This window comes from Labrus mixtus, chromosome 1 (genome assembly GCF_963584025.1).
Source record: "Labrus mixtus chromosome 1, fLabMix1.1, whole genome shotgun sequence".
Lineage (NCBI taxonomy): Eukaryota > Metazoa > Chordata > Actinopteri > Labriformes > Labridae > Labrus > Labrus mixtus.
In genome coordinates, this window is record NC_083612.1 from 30,065,254 (window position 1) to 30,090,025 (window position 24,772).

Here is a 24,772-nt window from a genome sequence, read left to right on the forward strand (position 1 = left end):
AAGAGAATTTCCCCTTGCGGGATCAATAAAGTAAATCTTAATCTTTAATCTTAATCTTAGAGTGCACATGTCAACACATTCAGTAAAGCAATATAATTTACTTTAATAAGCAAAAATAATATAATAAATAAATAATTGAGGAACACACTGATCCATATTTACGCTGTAGAAAACATACAAACACACACATTAATGAAGCACCCTGACTTAAACATGAATTTATACAATTTTAATACAGCTACTGTATGTGTCAAACTCATGAATATTTCCAGCTGGCTAAGGAAAGAAAAACTTCCATAGGGAGGGCACGTCCATGTGTTTATCAATATAAATCCTCTTTCCTTTTCTTGCTAAAAACCAGCATAATAGATTCGACACCCTCCTGCATGTGCTGAACACGATTACTGTGTGAAACAATTAATTGGTTTCCTTTACAGCAGAGCGTAAGGTAATTAGCCCTGGTGGTTATCACTGCTTATATCCCGAGCTGTGTTCTTCCCTTTGGAGACTTCACTCATACCCCTTGTTTCGGTTTGTGGGTGGGAAAACAACAGTACATAGGCCTTTACCACTAAAGTTCTTCAGAGTTCGCTGAGCCAACAAGCTCCTTGTTTTTCTCATAAATAAGAGATTAAATGGCTCTCATGAATACAGGAGTAAATGAGCATGCACACTCCGAGCATGGTGTAGCTGGCAGTTTCAGGGCACCTTTGAGAAGCTTTTTTCACTGATCAGCAGGCTCTGGGTCCAACTTTGGATACAAACTTCTTTATTCGGATATCTGAAGCCCAAGAACATCAGAACTTAATGTACCATATATGTGGTTTTCTTCTTATGGAGAGGGTTACCAGTGGTTGGGAAGGCTTTGGTCCATTAGCCTCACACTGTGGATGCTTAATGTACATGATGCTTCCATAGGAGAATGATAAAGATCTTTCAAGTGTTGTTACAAAGTGATTACAATCTTGCGAACCAGCAGCAGTGTCAGTACAGATGTGTGGAGAGCTCTGTAATAATCATATTATGTTACTTACATATTGAGTGGTTGCCAGGCTGGCCACTGTGCTTTCATTTTGATGACCGTCAGGACGTCATCCCCCTACAAAAGACAGACAAAGAGACAAAAAAAAGTCAATCTAAGTCTCCTGAATAATCAACACCCTTGAACCACACGCTTCACAGGTGAATAATTAAAAAGGATCAATGGAAGCCTTCCCATTAAATTTACATTTTTTATCTATTCTAAGTCATAATGGCAGTGGGAAAAGATAGTAGGGGGTCAAAAGAGCCAGAACCGCAGCTTCAAACAGATAACAAAAGCTTTGATGACAATGCAGCTACAGGGCAAAGAAACATTTAACAAGGCAGAAAATGTTGCTTCTAAATGAGAATCATGGCCCAGAAGGTTAAAGTGAAGCTTAAAATAAATCCTGGCAAGATGAGAAGTTGAAAGACAATCTTTCAACGAAATTGCATCTGAACGTTGTCACACATGGAAAGGACAGTTGAAATCAGTTTCAACAAAGTATTCAAAGTTAAAGAACTGTTCTGCTAATGAATTCAACATTATTAAAAGGTCAATATTTAACCTGCATTATAAAACATCCCCACCTTAACTGAACATAAATCAAACATAACTTCAAAAACTTGAGATGTGCCATGGAGTTCACAAATGGGTGACGTACTTTTCTAAATCAAAGTTACACAGTGCATTACAAAGGCAACAAAACAGCCAGGTCATCAGATCATAAGCACTGCAAGGATTAAGACATGACAAATATAAGCTGGTTTACATCCTTTGAAGAATACCTTCTGTTCAAGTTATTGGCGGATTTAACTTGAATCATCATTTAGGGTTGCAAAAATGAATTGATAAAAGCCAAAATCAATTGATCATTACTCACACGGACTCTGTGCAATAACTCTCCTGTTTTAACCTCAATGCTCTCTTTATATTTGTATTTTTAGAGTATCAATTACATTTCACAATGTTGTACATTTTGCAATCAGTTCATAATTGTTTTCTTACCTGAGCTTTTGAAGGCTCATTTAGAAATTGATCTTTGATCATTTTTTTCGTAAATGAGAGGAAACAGGACTTGTATTTAAGTGTGTGGCTGTCACACACTCAAAATCTGTGATGTTTTCCCCCACTGTGGGTGTAATCAATCCATCAAAATATGAGCAAGGAGAGAGGAGAGGTGTGTGTGAGCTGCCAGGCAGATGGCAGGAGGGGTGCAAGTGTGTGTTTAAGTGAAGAAGAGCGACAGAAAGAGCACGAGTTGACACAGTAAAGAGAGGTATAACTGTTCACACCACACGTGAAGGTTCTTCTTTCAAAGTATATCAGTAGCTTCTTTTCATCAGTATGATGGTAAATTACTAAAGGCCTTGATATCTCAGTCGAATGTTCCCTCAAACTGTTCTTCTGTGAGTTTTTCGTTGGCCTTTGTGAGTATAGTAAAAGAGTCAAGTTTTTTTTTTACATTTATTCTGATAAAGTTGAATGTTTACTTACTGCTGAGGGAGACATGAGACTACAATGCGGCGCTCTTGCATTTAAGTGAGGGGCGTGGTTTTTGAGGGAGCACAGAGGGGAGGGGGTGGTCGTTGACAGAGCACTGAGGGAATGCTACTTTAAATGACCAACCCTGCATTTAAGAGGTTATTTAGGGTGAAAATGATCAACAGTTTTTTGCAACAATGTCAGAAATCTTGCATCCTGCATGTGGTCTGAAAATATTTCTTGTTCCAGTAGGCAACATGACAGCATCCCCACCTCTTAGTCTGTGTGATTGAATGTCTTAGCAGCAATCCTGACAGGCTGATACTAAGAACAGTAGACTAATCCTCTTTTACATTCAAAGATGGAGCTGATGGGCTGTGCCTGTGCTAAGGATTCAACTATTATATACTCAGACTTTTCCTCAACCACCTCACACTACTTTGCATTCTAATAAAAGCCCAACATTTTCCAGCAAACATTTCACTCACTATAACATCCTTTTAGTAAGGATCCCGCAAACTTCACATTAATAGCAAATGACAAGTGTGGAAATTGAGAGAAAAAAAGGAACGGTGCATCTCTTGGTTCCTTTTGTCAGTTGAATTCAAATGGCAATATATTAATAGATAAAATATTTTACAATTCAGTCCAGGGCCACATCTTTATCTTGTTTGAAGATTCAGTAAACAGAGGCTATGTTTGTATTATAAGGGCTGCGTGGGTAAGCATTGCAGTTGTTCAATTGCTGCAGAGAAATATAGACAAAGAGAGAGAAAAAGAGAAGAAGCTTATTTTCTTTTCCTCAGACCGTCTCTCTCTCTCTCTTTAATTTGATAGGACAGAGGTTTTCACCATCCAATTTCCCAGTCTGAGGTTGAGGAGAATGGAGCCTGGATATAAGCGTGTGATGAGGAAGAGGGTTGGCAAATATTTCTGTGAGACCTTTAGAGAAACAGATATTTCACATCCAAGACGGTGACAAGGATCACCAGCTAGCGAGCCAAAAAAGACCTTCGCCCACAATTTAGTCTTTTGGCAGCCATTTGCAGAACAAATTGAACTGTCAAGATGAGACTCATAAATGCGGAAAAGGACACATTTCATGTTCTGCACCTGCAACCTCAGAAATATCACTACTTATTATTTTTTCATTCCCTCTTTCTCTCTCTGTCTTTTGACTATCTCTCTCCCTTTTGCCCAACAACATCCAAAAATAACTAAACCTGAAAGCACGTATACAATACATAATTGACCCTTTTGAACCAGCCTAGCCAACATGTGAGCATCATTCCACTTTGCTTGAAGGTAAAATAAAGGAGGGGCTTCTCCCCCTTGAAGCCATGGTGAGATACTAAGATTCACAGCTCTGATAAGATTGTTTCTTCTCTTGAGGCAACAGCTTTGATTATTTTTCCTTTCCTGAGAGGTTATCAGGATCAGAATCCAGGCCAGGCTCACACATACAAGGAATGCAACTTTGATAAACTGTGCTCTCCATGTAGAGAAGTAAAACATGAAATATTATCAAACACAAAGCAAATAAACAGACTGAGACTAAATAAGACAATAGTGCAGAGGTGAGGAGTGCAAAAGATGCTGAAATGAGCAAGATAATAGCTGAAGTAGGTAACAGATGTGTTCATTTACATGAGGTATTCTTTTTATAGTATTTACATGAAGGCAGCGTGCATAGATAGATGTCAAGTGAGGAGGATAACGAGATTCACAAGATTAAATTAGCGAACATAAAATGTGGTTAAATGGTCTTATTAACATCCCCAGTGGGTACTTTGTTACACAGTGACACAGTGCTGTTCAGCGGGGTGGGGGCGAGGGGGGCTTCTCCTGAAGTCCACTGTCATCTCCACAGTCTCAAGCGGGCATTCGCCGGGTAGATGGACGGGTGAGCAGTCTGAAATCCCTGCTGCCTCAGTTTAACAAGCGCTGCTGCTCGCTTCCCCTGTCGGCGGCATCTCAGGCAAATTCCATAGAGAGCTGCTGCTCCTCCGGCAAGAATCTCCATGAATCTTTCTGGTTCAATGAAATCGGGTAAGGAAAGTTCGGTGGAGGATAGTCCAATGTCCAGAAATGAGACCAGAGAAGGGGAGCATGAAACTACACAAATAATAATTTGAGAAGTGGATCAAAGGAGCTGATGTGATTAGATAGATTAAGAAGTTTTCAGCAGTTACAGTGTTTCTCAGGTCAGGAAAGTACCACAGGGGGGCGCCGGTGAACAAACGGTTATTTCTTATGCCCGTGTACAGAGGCCGTAATCGTTGAAGCGGGTGGCCCGGGTTCAAGTCCGGCCTGTGGCTCCTTTCCTGCATGTCATTCCCCACTCTCTCTATCCCTGATTTCTGACTTTATCCACTGCCCTGTCTTAACAAAGGCATAAAAAAACTAAATAAATATCATTAATAAAACACTTAAACAGAATCTTGTGAGTCGAGGTCAAGCAGGACATTTCCCGTTAAACTGTTAGATCCATGATACCCTGCGCTACAATTCAACTCTTGTTATAATTATTCTGATTGGCTCTTAATATTAATTCTTATGTGATTATTATAAGTTATAAAACATATTTTAATTAAAATTTGCACTTTCAAATTGTTCATTTTTTTAGTCGCTAACTTTCAAGTTATCCCATTTTTGATTTCACCATATTTTTAATTCCATTATTTTGCAATCCAAAACAGTTTTAGTAATGCTTTTTCTTTATTTCTATACAGGCTTTAGCTATGAGTACTTTACTTTCTGTTTTGATACAAATATGCTTTTATTTTGAAATAAAATAAGGAACAGCCAGTAGATTGGAGGTTATATTTACCTAACATTAACTTAACCAATGAAAAGGAACTTTGTTACAGATCGAAGCGTGAGAGAAAACATCTAAAGGGAACTGTAAAAAGTGAAACGTTTGAATCATGAGAATAACGCACACAAACAGCCTTCCTCATCACGAGGCTCAGGTTGCAAACTTCAGCTAGAATATGAATGTACATGGACCCTCACTCCCTCATGGACTGCTTTTTGACAATGATAGGAATGACTCTCCAAGCTGTACAGATCCTCAGACTTTCTTCCATCGTTTTTTGTCTTCCGATGTTTAACTTTCATTTGTGAAAAACTTTACTTTTTCAAATCACAAAAACAAAAAAAAACACATTTCTGAAATTAAATGTTGCATTTCTCTTTCACATAAACAACATCAAGCGCCTGTATTCCCATTATCTATTGACTGTCTTGTGTATACATAATTTATGAAGGGTTAATCCTGTGACCTGCCTTGAAGGCTTTCAGTACAGCATGTTGAAATTTATCAGACAGCACCCACATTAATGAGGATACTGATGTTCCTCGAATTATCATTTCTGATGACTCCAGTGCCCCAGACCTCTATCTTATAGGAAATTCAAATCTGTTCTATTATGTAGATTTATATACCTTGTAAAAAATGTAATGTTTTCAGATAAAAGAACAGCCTTGTTTTAGCTTCCCAGATTTGCTTTTATATCATGCTGACTCCTTATCCCCCAACCAAACTGTTTTTCTTTTGGCTTCTGAAGGATCATACATTTTTACATTTAGAATGACCAAAAATGGTAATAAAATCATTTTTCACAAGACAGCAGTAATCATTGATGCTATATGTAAGGTCACAGTTGAACACAGGTACAACTACAATAGTTAAATATAATACTAGGCCTGTTAGGGCAACCAAAACAAGGATTTATATAATGCCTTAATTTACATGGACTATACGCATAGACAATAGATTCATCAGCTGTGTATACTGCAAACAGATGTTTGAGCATACAGGCATGTGATCATCAAATATTGGGCTAATGGGTCCAGTAGTTTGGAAGAGGCTTTGGACACACAGATTCATTTATGCACACTACTGAACTCGTGGAGGGGATAATAACAACACATGCACACTACTTGTCAGAGCTGATGATGGAGGAAGCTAACGAGTAATTTCAAATCTCTGTTGTGAGTTACACGTATGATACTAACTGAATAGGATGAACAGATCTGATGAGCAGTAGTCAACGGTTGTGCAAAACAAAAAGGCCAATAAGATAGTTATTTTAATGTACAGAAAACATATTAGATGATTGATCTGCTATAGTAGCTGCAGTCACATACACACACTATCCACACTCTCACACACATGATAACCAGTCGTCTTATGCCTGACTAATAAAGTAATAATGTAGTCTATTTTCCTTTATTCTTTGGTAAGCTGAAAAGTAAGCCCTGAAAAGTTGTGGCAGATGGCTCCTCCACATGAGTCTGGTTCTGAGGTTTCTGTCTGTTAAAGGAAGTCTTTCCTTGCCACTGTAACTTTGCTAGATGTTGCCAAGTACTGGGCTTATGGAAGATAAATGTTGGGTCTTTATAAATAATATAACAAATATAACAGAGTGGTTAAACCAGCTCTTTTTGTTAAGAATCTTAAGACAAGATTTGTTATGAATTAGAGCTATACAAATAAAAGCTGGTAATGGTATATTGCGTGATGGACTTACAATACATGGTTATACCACTGGCATTTAGCACAATCATTTGCTAAAATCTGACCTTTCCTGCAAAGGCTTTAATTGGATTCATTTTGAGATATTCACTGCTTATCCCACCTTTATGCATTTGTAAATATGTTTTCTTTAGAGAGTGTGACAGCAGTCATCCTTTGCTGTGCCCATACATTAGAGATAAATATTTAAGATTGCTGCCATACACTTACATTTCTCCGCTTCACACAACTTTGTTGTTAGGTTTAATGACTGCTGGAACAGAGATTTATTGGGTTAACGACCAAATGTGCTACAGATCATTACTTAGGCACAGAATCCCAAGACTCTGAATGCATTTCTCAATTAAAGAGTGTGACTATGTTTGCATCAGTTCATTCAGTTCAATCATTAGTATGCAAGACTGAAATGTCAAACTTATTTGACTCACTTTACTGACTGCAAAGAAAAGAAGAAACTTCGCAGAATAGTGTTTCATCTCCTTACCACATCCACATTCAAAACCACATCCATGTGCTGCACAGTGTTCATTTGGCAGCTTTTTGAGATGTAGTAAAAATGTATTTTAGTTTTAGTCACATTTAAACACACAGTATGTAAATTCTGCCGCCAGGGGGCTCTCAATCAAAACAATAACAGAAAAATGATGTCGAGGCTGGTGTGGAATCGTGGGAGTTCTCTCTGCTACTACGACTAGTTTGTATCACAGCACACAGCAATAGCAGTTCCCGCTTCCTTAAGCAGCGGTCTTTGACGTGACATCCGGTGAGTTTTTTTGGTTGGTTTTAATAGATTAGATTTATTTTTGGGCATTTTGTGCCTTTATTGGAGAGATAGGACAGTGGATAGAGTCTGAAATCAGGGGGAAAGAGAGTAGGGAATGACATACGGGAAAGGAGCCACAGGTCGAATTTGAACCCGGGCCGCCTGCTTGGAGGATCACAGCCTCCATACATGGGGCGCATGCCCTAACCACTGCGCCACCCCTATTTTTGACCTTTATTTAACCAGGTAATTAACCCATTGAGACCCTTTCACAAGGGTGACCTGGCCAAGAGGGCAGCATATCACGACGTCATAATAAATATTACATGATCAAGAAACACTTTACAAACTACAAGTTAAGAGACAACAACAATTACAATGTGCAAATAAGTTTACAGATAAAGTGCAGAGGCGTGATGACAGATCACAATTCAGAAACACAGGCACTGTCCAATGGTCTTGCGTTTTTTATCTTTTAAGATCGAAATAAAAGGCTTCAAGCGAAATGAGAGATGGAGTTTTTTTTTATCGCCAACGATACATTACCTTACCAGGTATTGTAAGTACTTAGCAAAACAATATATGACTTAGGTTTAGTCAATTTTTTATTAATTTAGATATTTTTACATTCTACATCAAATTCAACATATTACACCTTTTAGTCCATTTTTTACTCTTTAAGGTCACACACACACTAGTCTCATTAATGACAAACAAAACGTTCATTTATCCTCACGTTAGTGAAATTGACACTGTTGTGACACGCTATCAATTAAACTCACTGTATTAGAAATTGTAGTAGTGTAGATCATTATAAAATAACAAACCATAATATAATACGTTATACCAAAATACCACTGGAAATAAAACCAAAGATCTAAAGAGTTGTTCTTAATTCAGTTACCCCACTGAAATATAGAAATTGGTTCAACAGTACCCACATAAACTGAGTTCATTCACCCAGTATGGTGTCTCTGATATATTGACCCTTGGTTGAATCTGAACCCATTTATTCGTCATGTAATCACTTACTGGATTAAAGTTTCTGCCTGAATATGGGACATGGTTGACAGTATTTTTTTTATGTTGAAGACCACCATAACTTTCCCTTTGACAGGCCAGTAACTGAAAATCTCTTGGTTAACTTTAAACTGGACAACATACACCAGCAATGAAAGACTTACCACTGACAGAATGGTTTCTAAATACAGTCCTTGCTTCCCCTCTTGTGGATGAGAGGTAGAATTTCAAAGACTACGTCAAAGTTGACCATCTGCTTCTCAACTTTGCACTAATGACAGAGACGTCTAAAGCTGAACCCCATTAACTCACCATTTGCTTCTCCTGCCCATGACAGTATTCAGATAGTTAGAGAGCCTGCCATTACCTTTAAATAAAGACTGAGCAAAAGTACATCTATAATTCTCTAACATCCTGTGGGATGGGAGCTCAAGGACAACTTTCAGAAGCTCATTAGAATGGACTAAAAGGTTATTTTGTATTGTTTATATGCTTGACTGCAGTGTGCTATTAGTGTGTTTCTCCCTGCTTTAAAATGTCAAGGTTCTAATTTCAGTGGATTTAATTTTAATTGAATTGTTGAATGAGCTGAATATGCTTCCAATCACTCTCCTCTCAAACCTGTGCAGCTTCAAACTTTATTGCAGTCTTGAAAAAAGTGATGCAGATTTGTTTTGCCATCTTGAACTGATGAATTGAGGAAATACGATTCAGTTCAACAAAAGCAACAAAAAAAAAAGATCATGTCCACTGTCTTACCACTGTTATTCTTTTCACTTTCAGTAGCATCTTTTGTCTAATGGTTTTGACTGGTGTTCAGATGTGGTGGATTGCAATAACTATTAGAATGTTCCCTAAACATGATCAAAGGGAAAGCCAATCTGTTTTTGTAATCAATCATATTACATTGAAGCATCATTTTGTGTCTCTCAATCCCTGTTTCATTCATCACTGTCAGACCAAAGCACCCAGGAACATCTGCCCTACTGGACTCACACCGCAGCTTCAATCACAGTACAAAGTATGAGATATTAAAATGTTCTAAACAATCACACAACACCTGCTGCATGTCCATTATCAAACAATAATCCATCAAAGAAGAGCACATTTATCAATGTCACGATAAAAAAAAAATAACTTCATCAATGAATTTTTAATCAAGAAGCGCCACTGTGCCTGGTGCTTTCATGATGCCATTCTGAGTAACCACTGAATTTAATCATTGGTAACCCAAACTTTATGTAGCTGAGAACTATGTCACAAGAAACATGCTGCTAAGTGCTAATATCAGAGTTCTTCAGCTCTTGAAAATCAATCCTGAGCTCAGCAGAGTTTTAGACGACGACATACTCTTCGAGCAGACCTAGACTTACAGTACAGAAAGAGAAACTAATCGTACCTCAGAGGATCTGTTAACTGTGGGTCTGATCAACTAAAGAACCGCTCAGTAAACAACTATCTTCATTTATCAGAAATATTTTTTCTTTTTATGATCTTTCATTTCCTCCTTTAATTGTATCAGGGGCAACATAAGAGGAACAGAGTCTGTTGTCTTCCAGCAATAAACACATTGTAATTGCTTATCCTCATCTCCATTCAGTCACAAGTGAGGCTGAAAACCCCCGTGAGTCGACAAGAAATTGTACTTTGAGGTGAGATATTAAAATATTCAGATGATGTGCTCTTTAACCATTTGAACTGTGCAATAGAAATGATTATGTGTTTTTGCCTGTGGTGAAATCTTGTAGTATCTTCCAATACTTAAAAAGTGGATACAACTTGGGCCAAAAAGTCATGTAAGTCCTTAAAAACAAAATAAATGATGAACGCATTTAACTCAGTAGAGGGCCTTTCAGATAGGACGCGGTGCAAAAAGCAACGGTGCACGTTGCTAGGCGACCAAACAATAGTCAGGAAATTAGCTACTTTTGGGATGCACATTATGTTTGTATCTGTCCACTATTCAGTAGAAAGCTATGATCTTTCTACTAATGGGGAGGAGGAGACGAGCATCACAGAAGGAGAGGATGTGTGTTCATGAAATCCTCAGGGCACGACAGGATGTGAGTTTAGGCTCGTCCAGGAGCTGCAGCTCTATTCTGCTGCTGTTTAAAACACACCTGGTACGCCCAAACAGTTGGGAATTTATTTTCAAACTAGATACTTCTCTCTGATGTCCTGGTAGGTCGAAACGAGAGCTCAGGAAAGTGGGACATTGTTTGTTGTGATCTGATCTCCCCACCTATTGAACGTGTAGAGGTGACGCCTCAAAGAGCTGCACCCAAGGTTCAGAATGTTTTAACTTCTGTGTAGCGCACAAGAACAGCAAACGAGACTTTGTGAGACCAGGCAGGGCGCAGATACTCTCTTGCACGGAGCAACACATAGACAATGAATGGGCTTGACAGCGGCACGCGGCCGGTCTGGTTGAACATTTTTGGCATGTTGAAATAAAGTTTTTACTGGTCACTGGTGCCAACTTCTCATTTTTCTATATTACAAAAGGTTTTTCCTACACCTGCTCCTTAACTAAAACTGTTCTTTAACTAACTGTTCTTGCATGGGTTCTCTCCAAGTACTCCAGCTTCCTCCCCCCGTCCAAAGACATAAAGGTTAGGTCAATTGGAGGCTAAAAAGTGCAAATAGGTGTGAATGCAAGTGTGAGTTGTTTTTGTCTTTATATGTAGGCCTAAACACTGTGTGTGATTGGACATTAGTCCAGGGTGTACCCTGCTGGCTCCTGACCAATGACAGCTGGAATTAGTTCGAACCCCCCGCAACCCTTCAAAAGAAAAAGTATTCTCAATAATAGATGAATGGCTAAATGACTGATTCATTAATAGGGATTATTTTTTGAAGTTCATTTAGTGAAATGGTGGAGAGGTGCCAAGTCACTTTCCGAGTAATTCCGATGTACCCTTGAGCAAGGCACTGTTTTTCATTCATTTAGAATCTGCTGTAGAAAATTATATAATGAATAATGAATAATTTACATTTTTTAAGTTATGCTAGTTTTATAATTCTATTGAATATGATTTTTTGCCGTTCTCCATTCTCGATTTTGCCCTTGACCTATTAGTTTTTCTTGGCATGTACTAAGTGAGTCCATTGCATCAGCTTCTGAACCCCGGAGTCTGTGTCTCTACTGCTGGGATGGATTCACCCTGTAGCAGTCACACTGAGGATATCAGCCATGAAATTGGTTAAAGGAAGACAGAGGGTGACGTTTTTATAAACTGCCACACACAGCTAGATAATAACCCAAGTTGTATGTGGTTCTCCCTTAGCAACCCTCACATCCTTTCTTTCTCTTCCATTACCAGGACAAATGTGCGGTGGGCTTGTTCACCATGCCCACAGGAACCTTTCACTCCCAAGGATACTCTTGGCAAAAAAAAAAAAAAAAAAGAGTCATGAGTAAAGAATGACTCATTCAGACACATTTCACAGCATTTACTTCTTGGATGTTTCATCTAAAATCTGATCACATTAAATATGTTCTGCTTCTCAACGTACTTCTGAAACAGTGGTCCAGTTAGTATGATTAGGATGGAAAAGTACGTTCTATAGAGACAGTTTACCAAAACTTCTATAAACTGCTCTTCCAAATGTAAAATTAGCGTAGGTGGCCAAAAAAGATTGGTCCTTTGATGTCATTTTTTGTAAAACTCTGCATGAAATTAAAGTTCAAAGTGTGGCTTGCTAGAAATATCTTTCCAGATGGCACCATAAAATAGCACCCATTGCTCTGATCGCTTGTGAATGCAATGCTGTTTGGCATTCAACCCCTCAGGTGGCAGATTTCAGAGCCAAGACCACCAAAAATAAACTCAACTTGTGAGAGAACACTGACACACGTGTTGTCTTGTCTCTGTCACAGGTGCTGTCTTGGAAAAAAAAAAGGCTCTATCGCTGGGGGATGAATTCTCCTGCGTGCTTGTTGATGTTTGTGAGTGTGTATGTGTGTGTGTGTTTCCACATATGTCATTCATGTCCGATCTGTGCTGCACCTGCACGAGCCTTTTATTGACAGGCGGCTGTGATTACATACCTGCTCATGCATTAATTAGCTTTCAAATGCCAACATGGCCGTACACTGTAAGTGAATCTAAACATCTGTTCAGTGTGTTTGTTTGACCAGCACTGACACCAACACAAAGCACTCTGTTTGCAGCGTCAATTATTGCAATGGATCGCAGAGGGCTGATGGCTGCTGTCAGACAAATGGGCTCATCTCAACGACGTTACAGAGGTGAGACAATGTCAACAGATTTCATATGATGCTGCAATCTCTACCTTACTGTTCAGCTCTTTGTGAATATAAAATCATTTCTTAATTTATAGACATTTCATTTGGTAAAGTTTCTGTTTTCATTTCTCTTGAACTTAGGCCCAGCATCACACTAAGTATGAATGTTCGTAGCGGTTAATGGATGCTCTATTAAACCTCTCTATCTTTTATATTCTGATGCAACCCAGCATGTTATCCTCTGAATCTATTTATCCAATGCAATACAAAAACCCTCAGTAAATCTCATGTTTGGGAAGTTCATTATGTTTGCATGTAGTCGACACTGCATCAAAGTGACTGAACTGAACTTCTGTTTTTCAGCTGTAATTAAAGCTGCTGTGCAATTATTACTTTTTCAACCCAATTGAAACATCAGGACACAGGAGTAAAAATATCTTTTAAAATGTAAGATCTGACGACGAAAACATGAAGTTAACAAACAACATTTAATCTCTTTAGCCATTCACATTCTTAATTAAGAAATACTAAAACTAACTTAATTTATAGTAAAAAGGATAATCAAGTATTCAACTTCTCTATACCCACTACTTGCAATAAATATAGCTTTTTTAATATGTTTTCTTTTTGCTGAGCGAAATCCCTAACGAGACTATCTCCCGCAGATCTATCAGAGGAAATCAGTACAGACTGTCAGAAAGCTTTCTTTAATGTTCCACGACTACTGATATAAAAACTGCGATGTTAAAAAAAGGAGTTTGTGCAGCCTTGTATCACAGCATGTGTTTGAAGAAGCATCATTTTCTTTCTGTGGCTATGTCTCTCTATGGGGTGATGGATGTTGGAGTTTTGTCTTTCATTACATTTGGGCTAGCTTATTTTAAAATTTAGGGGGAAAAAAGGTCCTTTCCAGTATACTTCTAAATTCTGATATGCTTTTTGGTTTGATGCTTATTCAAAGTGTGGAGGCAGGCGAGAAACAAAAACCTTGCATGAGTTCAAATGATGACGGCACTTCTTAAAACATCGTCATTACCTCTATTTAAAAAGTTAGACATTTGCAATAACGTGACGAACTGAAAGATTAATAGGAAATAATTATCACTGATAAAACGCACAGCCACTGAGTGTAGTTTTTTTTCCTAGAGTGTTTGATAGCTCTGGCTGATAAGTGATAGCATCCAAAAAGGCCTTAGGAAGAATATATTTGGACAACACGTCTCCACAGCAAAACTACACAGGAAAACTAACATTATCAGGGAAGTAGACATTTTAAAAACATATTCTACCTCACTTCAAAACTGAGTGATGTCACTGTTTATTACATGGCTGTGTTAACTATTTGCTTCTGATTGGCCAATTTCCCATTGCAACATTCTAGTAGCCCTTAGCATAACATTGTTGTGAAGAACATATGGTTTCCATGCAAAATGGATTGTTGCTAGGGATGCAGCTTTAATCACAGACAATCATATCAATCTGCAGATAGAAGTCTGCATGGTCATTCCATTCAATACAGAGAAATCTACAGAACTGAAGAAGGCATTAGAAGTAAACAGGACACAGCATGGGACCAACGGTGTTCATGTCAGGGTCCTGCTCACCCTGTTTGAGGTCCATTCTGCTAACAACCCACTCAACAGACATTATCCTTTATATTACGTCTGTTTCTCCCTCAAACTCTGGGTCTGTCCATCAACAGTACGGACTGCTCTGACAGTTCTGATAGGTTAGATAAGTCTGGGTCAGAAACAGAAAAACATTTACTCACTCAAAAGCCAAATATCTGACTGTTTTCTGTAGTCCTGTTGTCCTTTCAGAGAGTCATTAGTAGTCTGTGATGATCACTAACATCACAGAACACAATGTTCTCCCTCTGTACAACAGCTGGGAAATCAGTCTGAATTACTGCATAGGCCCCATTTTCGACTAACATATCAACTGAGATTTGTTAGCAATGAGTTGTGATGATGATAGAGCCAGCATGTCTGAGGATTAATATGTTCCTGGTAGAGCACATGATGATTGAGGTGAAGATCTCAGTTTCATTTTACCAATTGTAGTTCACAGTGAGAAAAAAAAAACAGGTCTGAAAAGAGACTGATCCAGCTGAAGCTTCAGGCAGTAATCAGTCACACATGATGAGAAAAAGGTGAGAATAGATACAAGTGTTAAGTAACTATTCAATAATGTACTCATCTACAAACATACTAAATATAGAGTTTGGAAGATGAAAGGTCTTAAATTGATTGTACGTAAGTTTTGTGTTTCGCACACATTAAGAGGTGCAAAGAAGTCTTCACTCTCCAACTTACATCTTAGATTAATTGTATTTTATACCAGAGTCTAAGCTGTTTTCACATGTGCACTCCTGTAAATATCTAGATAATTTCAGGAGGACTGCTCCGGAGATTCTCTTTACCTTACTGTTCACATATGCTCCTCACAGCGGGAGACTTTCCCTTTTTTTTATATCTCTTTATTAATTTGACAGGTAACGATAAAAATCATTAAGGACCAATTTTTTCCTTGGTAACATCACATGTCACTTAACCCCCCTCCCCTCCATACATATACACACACATACATGCACACACACATAGACACATAAATTACAATAACAAAACCATACCGGGGGGAAAGACAAGCCCAACACAAAAAACAAACAAAAAATAAGAATACTAATGAAAAATAAGAATAAAATAAAAACAACGACATAACAGTGATATGTGTCCATTCCTTCCTTCTTGCAAAGTACCCTCACATTGTTATACAGAGCATAGTTAGAGAATCAACTGTCCTGTAGTGTCTTTAATTTGGTTATATAATTGAGCACAGGGTCCCAGACAGATACACATTTTTCACATGATCCCCTCAAGTTGTATATAATTTTCTCCAAATTTAAGAACATCACGAGGTCCTTTAACCAGTCCGAAGCTTTGGGGGGGAAATGGTGACTTCCATTCTGATAATATTCTTCTGCGAGCTAAAAGAGATGCAAAAGCAATATAGTCCTTTATCTTTCTACTGATTATTTGATTAACTGGCAATACTCCAAAAATAGCCATTTCTGGACACGGTGTCAGCGACCTGTTTAAAGCCGTGGCAAGGTGTTTAAAAATAGTTGTCCAGAAGCCATGCAAGCGGGGACAGGACCAAAACATGTGACATGTTTGCCAGAGACATGTGGCATCTATGACAAGTATCTGAGATACTGGCGTACATTTTGGAGAGTTTATAGTTAGTAAAATGGGAGCGATGGACAACCTTAAATTGTATCAGATTAAGTCTAGAACAAGACGTGCTGTCATTCACTCGGGATAAAACACTACACCAGTCATTGTCCTCCACCCAGTCTTTTTTAATATTGTCCAGAGAAGTTTCTCTGAGCTGGAATATTAGAGTGTAGATTTTTGAGATGAGGCCTTTCTGGTTCGTGGGCATATCTAAGATTGAGTCGATTATAGAGGTAGGAGGAGTATTAGGGAAGCGGGAGACTATCCCTGTCAGACAGCAGGGGGGGCAGGGGGTATCCTGAGGTAAGATATCACGTTAAAAAAAACTATGCGTATGCGTATATAAGTAGCGGACGAAGCAACACGTACACAACGCTATAATGAGAATATTTGCTTTTTCATCAATGCTACATGTAGTCCAACGGAATCCCACTATCACTATCATTTTTGTTGTGTACTCACATTAACTCAAATATTTCAAAAAGTTGCCAATGCAAGATAAATTGTAACGTGTCTTGTTGGGCAGTCGGCATGACAGAGCCGCCATGACAGACATGACATGTTTATCATTGCCGTGGAAACACCAGCTGTTCTGTCAAAGACCGCTACATAAGAAAGCTCAAATCACAACTAAAAGCTGCCGTACTGTTGCTGCATGAGCTGCTGTGATAAAAACGTCTCGTATATTATATTTGGAAACATCATCGGTTTCGCCCGTTCATCTTGACTACAGTCAACTCGGATTTTGTTTTCATCGGGGGAGTAACAGTGAGACAACCACACCTATGAGTCCATGCCGGCCTCAATGTCATCTTTTGTTATTGTTTTGCATGACAGCCACCTGGCGAGGGAATTTTCATTCTGTGGGTTTAAACATGAATTCTGCTTAACATGTCAAACAATTTCTCCACAGAAACAGTAGCAGTATCTCCCATTAATTACAGCTCCACATGTTGTTTGTGTCACATGATGACACCGTCTTTTAAAAAACGACTCCGTCTCCGTTCCTACAGTAAAATCAGTCTTCACAAAGCAGTTCTTTTTGGAGGCGTCACAAAGTTAATTAGACTACATAAAAGCAGACAATGAAAAAGAAGACGGAACATGAACATTAAAACTAAAGTTAAGATGCAATAAAATCTCACACGAGAGAATGAGCTCATAAAAGATGACCTCTTTCAGCATTAAGAACAAAAAAACTGAATAAAAAAAAGTTTGAGAGAGTTTTGGAGAATTAAAAGAAAAAGTGCAGCAAAAGCTTAATCAATCATCCATCTTAACCTTTAACCTGTCACATTAAAACCTAAATCCTTGTGGCTTATGAGAATTGGTAGTTGAGCGGTGAAGCCAGCAACAATCAGTCATCCGTAAAAAGAGACATACTTTGAGAAGAGCCTGGCTGACTGCAATAATGATGATAAGCTTGAAAAGAGAAAAATCATACCTGACTAATATCAGCATCAAGTGAAAGTGCCAGTGACTCTATGGGCTGAATAAAAGTCTACTTGTGAATCACTTTATTAACCCTCATGGAACGAACGATTGATGACTTTGTCACTTCTAGATGTAACTACACTTCAAACTGAGCCGTCAAGGAGTCATATGTGAAACGTAAATGTTTTGATTCATTCATCATTCATGGGCCATGAAAAAAAGGAATTTTGATTCAACATGTGCACCTTTGGTGAAGATTGCCTGCGAATATATAAAACGTCTCTAGTGTAGAGATCGCTTTAACAAAGGCCCATTTTCTGCTGGTCAATAAGTTGACATTGACCGAGAATATCTCCAGCCCTTGCAGCGTTTACACAGATGGTGCTCATCACTGCTGTGCAGTAAGCTCTTAATGCAGACAAAAACCACAGGGACGTGAATTGGAAAAATTAAAACATTCTCGTCGTTTATGACTGTTTGGATGTTCAGCTAGTCTCCATTGGATGTGGGCTGTCGAATCAATCAAATGGAGGAAGGATTTGATGTTGCTTCAGAAAAACTAAGAAGTACAAGTCATAGAGGTTAAATAAAATGAAATCACTCGTTATTGATGTTTTAAACTAATGTAAAAAAAAAAACGATGTTTATTGTAGAGATTTGCTCATGTAAGGAATATCTGGTTAGTGTTGATCCTTGTAACCCCTGGGCTCAAATCCTTCATGTCACTTTGCTGAGCTTGTTCTAGACATTTGTAAAAAGTTATTTCCAATCTTGCGTCCTTTTATATTTTACATTTTCAGTTCACTGTGAATACTTTCTGTATATGATGTAATAAATCCACTTTCAGTCGATGTGCTGTTAATTGCTTCATCTGACAATGACCCGGTAGCAGCTGTTTCAGGCCCTGAAATAAACCCCATAGAGTCAATCTTCTTGGTGAGGGTCTCGTCTGTTTAATTAAACAGTTGAAAAGACATTCCATCCTCTTCAAACTGTGGGTGGACTTCGCATCACTTTCCTTCCTCCTGTAACTTCTGGAAGCATTCTGCATACTAAGTTCAATATACTGTAAATGTATGTTTTGTCAAATGTCAACATGTTTCTATTTCTTAACATTCGCTCCCCCATTAAAACAAACCAGCTGATGATGTTATGGGGGGGATGTAAAAAGCTCAGTTGAGTTGTTTCCAGAACAGAGAGCTGCTTGTAACCATTAGAGAAGGCACATCATGCAGAGCAGATGACATACTCTCTCATCTTCAAGGGAAAAGATTCATATTGCATGAATAATTTCCATCTAGACCTGACAAGCACAGTGAAGCTTCATTTGCGATGCTTGGTTTAGCATTTGTAATTCCCTGTTAGGCAATAAACTGAATTTAAACTGTCATCATGGCGAATAAGAAATGCTTGGGAACAGAGTCAAACTCTTAATAAGGTGTAATATTGCCTGTTTGCTCCACTGACATTTGTAATGGTTGAATATGAGAAAGAAGGCAGCCACACAGTCAGACTGTGTGAGTTCTTCATGCACTAAGAACAAATCAAAGTCCTGCCAGGGTAAATAAAGCATTTCTGTTCTGATAATGATAATAATCAGCTTACAGAAACATTGCGTCTATTGTTTTTTTTAAGAATAAATAAAAGATTCAACGCACAGACAACTCAGTGAAGATTGGAACTAAAGTCATGAGTGCATATTTGGCTGAAAGAAAGTACACTGACAGCTTTAAGATGATCAAAACTGATATCACAAAAAAATGTAAAGTCTGCACAGAGCAATGTAAGGGCAACTGCTTTGACTGAAAAACAAAACAAAACTATACCGTGAGCGACTGGTGCACAGTCTGAGCAATTTGCAATTTGGTGCAGGGGTGCAGAGAGTTTGGATTAAGACCCTTGATTATAAAGGTCACTCCATTATTTAACGAAAATCTGCACACATTCTGATCACATCAGGTGCGTCTTATGATAAGTACCATTCTGTGTGCTGTACATTAAATACTAACATTTACTTATTTCTTCTGATGGAACCCTTGGATATTCTCTACTGCTTCTTATTCTACTTTGAAAATCGTAATCAATCTAGTTTTACATTAAGTAAGAGTGTGTGTGCTTCTGCATGTGTTTGTGTGTATGGGTTCAACAAAAAACACATAAAGAGTGAGTGCGCATAATGGAGAGCTTGGAGTCTGTCTCAAACTGAAGCTTTGGGCTGTGTGCGGCTGGAACAAGAATCTCTCTGAGGTTAAGCCGAGAACTAGCCAATGTAAATCCATCTTCTTATTGGCCCTCTATATAGCAGGAACACACACTGGGCCGTGGACTTTAGACTTAAGACCAGGTCTAAAGTCTTAAGAGGTCTAAGGTGCAGTCACTTTCTGGGTCCTAAAGATAGGAACACACCAGCAGTGCACCTGACCACACCTCATTTTAAGACGTCTTGCCCCTGGGCTGTAACAAGGACGCAAGTTCCCTTGCTTACACAGCATGGGCACTGGGTGTGAAAACGACACTGCAATCGAGTGGGATTAAAATAGGAATAGGAATAGCTGGGTGTATTATGGAGCCCTAAATCTCATATCAACAACAAACAACAAAACTAATCATGATGAGCAGGAGGATTGATCAGCGTGAGGCAAGGCTGCACAACCTCAGTCTGTCCGCTGCTCTGATGATGAATTACATTTAAGTCGACTTGACGTCTGTCAGGACATTGGTAATGTTACGTCCAAACCTGCTATGCTGCTGACTGACTGAAACTATCTGTTTTGATTTTAGGATCTGAATATAAACGTCACACACTTTTACATCCTCTGTCTGTGTGGGAATATGATGTTTGCCCAAGTAAGATAAACTGGAAAAGCACTTAAAATGAACAGGTGAAACGTAACTGAGCAGAACAAAAGAAACAGGCCCAGGGTGCTAATAAAACACATTGTTTTCTCTGTTGTCAATTATTCTGTAGCTATCAGCAGTTGACGATGATATTGTTTATTGCCAAGCCTTACTCTATTATAAAACAACAACAACACAACATTGGATTTTAAACCAATAAGTTTCTGCTGAATAATTGCTGATTACGACCAATTATTAAATATTCAGATGACACTGCAAAGGTTTTACAAAACAACAATAAAACATTGATGACGATGGAACACTAAGAGATCTGCAGTCCACATCTTTTTGTTCAAATGTAAGAGTAACTACCTGATTCTCAACATGAACAAGACAAGATAACTTATACCGACATGATCACAAAGATCAGAAAACACAACAGGACTTCAGAAAACCAATTCATTGTTTGACACTAGAACCACAAATGACCGATTTTTCTGTAGAGATCTCCTGGAATTTTGAAACAAATCCAACAACTCAATAAAGCTTTGAAGACCTAAACATACAATATACTACGCTGGGGCGGCCCTCAAAAGAGAAAACAAACTGAACCCCATCTATTGCCGGCAAAAGCGCAAACATTGGTTCTCAATATCACAGAACTTTCAGAACACGGCACTTCTTCTCTGTTGAGAGAAATCATTGCTGATCTTTGTCAACCCATCAGCAGTGAATACTCCATCCTGCCCTCAGCCTGCATCTACCAGCTTTCAAAACTGACAACAATAAGAACTGTCAAACCATCTATTCCTGCCAGCATCCACCTGCTAAACAGTGAATAATCAATGGGCTGCTGAACAAATGGAAAGTATTGTTCTGACTTCTGTGATTGTGTTTTCATTGTCTCACTGGTTTACGGTGCATCTTTTTCATTTTCACTATGATTACTAACTTAGGGCTATACATTGATTGATTCTGTGACCAAGTGTTGTTGCAAATTGTATCAAATCTGAGTGCAAATTTGGATGTAACAGAGACTATACAGGTTTAAGCTTTCATGAAACAGTGAAGATGTTCATCATGCTTACTCAAGTCATAATCTGGAAAACAGATGAGGGAGCACAGATGACTAGGTCCCAATGCAAATAGTGTATTGTATGAGTCTTCCTGATGCCAACAGTTACTGACACTGATGCAAAACAGAAAGAACCTGGGATGGAAATGGGCTTTATCATTCATATATTTCTTGGGGAAAATTATACCAACTGCTATTCTTAGCTCCTGGTGGCTATGCTAACAGCATGTGGAGGGGGCAACATCAATCCACTTATTGCAATAGTGCTAAAACATCCCCGGGAAGCCATAACAGCTGGGGTTTCTGCTTTTTTAGAACCTTTGAAATATCAACCTTATCATAATCATGCTAAATAGATCATTAGAGCTGATTACCATGCAAGTGCCTTGGTGTTTTTTTAACCTCATTAATATTAACGGGAAAAGCTAATTTCCTCTGAGTGCAGACCTATGCAGAAATGTTATTCATATACTCTGAGAACATTTAAATTTATATGTGATTTGGGAATGGATACATCAAATTTGAACTGTTTTTTAATATGGTTACATAATGCTGGTCTTTAAGTGCGAGAGATACTGAACAAAGTGTTGACACAAATAACAAGAAACCTTAATCTTCAATACTCTACACTGTTTTTTTTTCTATTTTTGCACAACTTTGCCAGTGCTTAAAATGATCCTGTCCTGCCTAAAGATGGCCGATTACTCTATACTGTATTTAAACTGGTCAAAGTATTCCCTAGCACACCACAATTATCCAAAATTAAGAGTTGTGTGAGCCAAAGCCCCAGTCCTCCGACCAAAGGAGCCTTTTCCCTTGGTGAGGTAGCAGCTCCTCTGATGTTGTAATCAAAGTTCTGCTCAGGAATCTCGGATCTGTCTCTCCCAGCATGTACTCCATCTATTAATAGACATAAAAAAAAGAAATTCCAAAGGGATGCAGGCTGGCTGTTATCAGCGCACAGCGTAAAGGCTTACACAGCCTTCAGGTGTTAATTAAATCTCCACTGACATTCCCATATCCTGCCCTGCAGAATCAGCTGCAGCTCAGATACTGCATAGGTGAAGCCACTTCCGTCACACCAATCATGCTCAGAACAGGACAGGAGAGCATCCCACAGGCGAGGGAGGGAACACAGTGACAGCTAGGAGAATCGCCCGTGCTTAAGGCAGATGAGTTTGTAAGCGCTGACTTCTTCTCTTGAGGGCTTTGAATTGATTTGCTGACTGTGGTTGTCCTCAGCGGCAATCTCTGAGCCTCACAGCGCAGTCTGGAAGCCTATAATGCTTCCTGGCACACTCATTCATCAAGCAGCCCGAGCCATCATACAGGCAGCTGCAGCAGACCTGGGCCCAGGGCGAGGGGATATTATTAGCGATGAATTGAGGTAACTGCCTTTGATGACCCAGTTCAGGCTGTCCGTCGCTCTCCAAGCTTTTCTTCTCTTTTACTAACTTGCATTCTTGCTTCCAGGATCCTTTCTCTGTAAGGAGGTCAGCGGCCATTAAGGCTAGATGTGCTGCACTGCAGAGTGTGTGGGCATTTTATACTGCCCACCACTGGAAAGAAAACAGTTCCACCAACTGAGCCCTAAACTTTGAAATAAAAACCATATATAAACCCAACCCATGTGTTTATTACACTGCATCATGAAATTATGATCAACTTTATTAAAGCAGTATATCACACGCAGCTATGCACCAGAATGCATTAATTCAGTCCGAAACTCACAAGAGACATTAACTCTGCATTGCCTCTGAGGGGGAAAACAACACAAAAACAAAAAATGCTAAAGGCGAAACATTACTTTGCATAGATATTTTGCAAGACTTCAGAGACTGTCACAGCTATGAGTCCTGTCAGAATATATAACGTGTGTGTCCACTTCCTTTAACAGATGAAAGATACAGGAACTTTTCTTGCATTTCTGATGTTTGAAGCACCATAACTTCCTAAACCTTATCTTACACTGAAGAAGGAATATCAAGTGGATTCCATTATAGATCGTGGATTCACATCTTCAATCACATTTTTAGTCAGCAACAAATTGTAATATAGTGTACACACAGTGTAAAAGGGACTGTGTTTGAGTGCCAACAACACTTTTCCCATTACCTTCCACATGAAGACACAACAAAGTTGAATTTGTAATCGGCTTCAAATTGAGGACCCTGAGTCGTCTTTTATCCAAGCTATTTGTTGTCGCTTCAGCCGATAGCCCATTAGATGTTGAAAATGTATGATATTAATTCAAAAATATGAATATATATCTGAAAATGGTTTAAGTTCCAGGCCTGACAACAAATGTTTCAACAAATATTGTAAAACCAACAAGGGATGAATGTTAGACGGTGTGCTACAAATACAATTCTTTATTTTCAGGGCAGAAAACCCAAAGTATACACTGCTATGCTAGAACCTGTATCTAAACAGCTCAAGAAAGGTGCTTTCTGTACGCACTTTTTCATAGCTTACACACAGGAGAGCTTCATCTATACTACATCACATGAATACGTTGCCCAAAAGTCCACCTTTCTGGAATGCTTGGCGGATAACACAACACAACAGGTCTTGTCCTGAAGCCAGGCTCTCGAGTAGACGGAGCTCCCCCAAGCCTTCAGCGAGGTGATCTGGCACTACTACCACCCGACGTCCCTGATGCCCAGCCACCACCATCGGACTGTGTCGTCCCCTAAACCACCGCCGTCCTCATTCAGGCCCGGCCTGCTCCGACCTTCACCTCAGCTGCAAAGAAGTGTGGACAACCGGAATGTGAGGAATACAAAGGAGAAATCCTTCCTCCATATTATCCCATATGCTCTTTTGTAAAGCGTCTTGAGATAACAGTTGTTATGAATGGGTGCTATACAAATAATCATTGATTGATTGAGAACAGCACAGATAACAGACAAGCTGCAGCTACTGGATGCCTTTTGAGTGTTTTTTCCCCCTGCAACAACTAATGAAATCTTGGCCCACTGATACTCTCTTCATTGACTAATGTTTAAACATCTATAAGGGCACAGCCTTCGTCAAAACACATAAGTACTCAGGACTAAGATGGCTCTAATGCTGCTGTCAAACTGCCTTTTCAATACTCCTCTACAAGAG

The 24,772-nt window shown here is 38.9% G+C and overlaps 1 protein-coding gene across 1 annotated transcript in view; it reads right to left on the minus strand.

Annotated features, from left to right (window-relative positions):
* spon1a (spondin 1a) overlaps positions 1-24,772 on the minus strand; it is an 81,877-nt gene that overhangs the window by 19,674 nt on the left and 37,431 nt on the right. Inside the window, exon 7 of the mRNA XM_061041550.1 lies at positions 1,035-1,099. Within this exon, the coding sequence (XP_060897533.1) occupies positions 1,035-1,099 (65 nt within the window). The remainder of the gene's footprint in view (positions 1-1,034; positions 1,100-24,772) is intronic.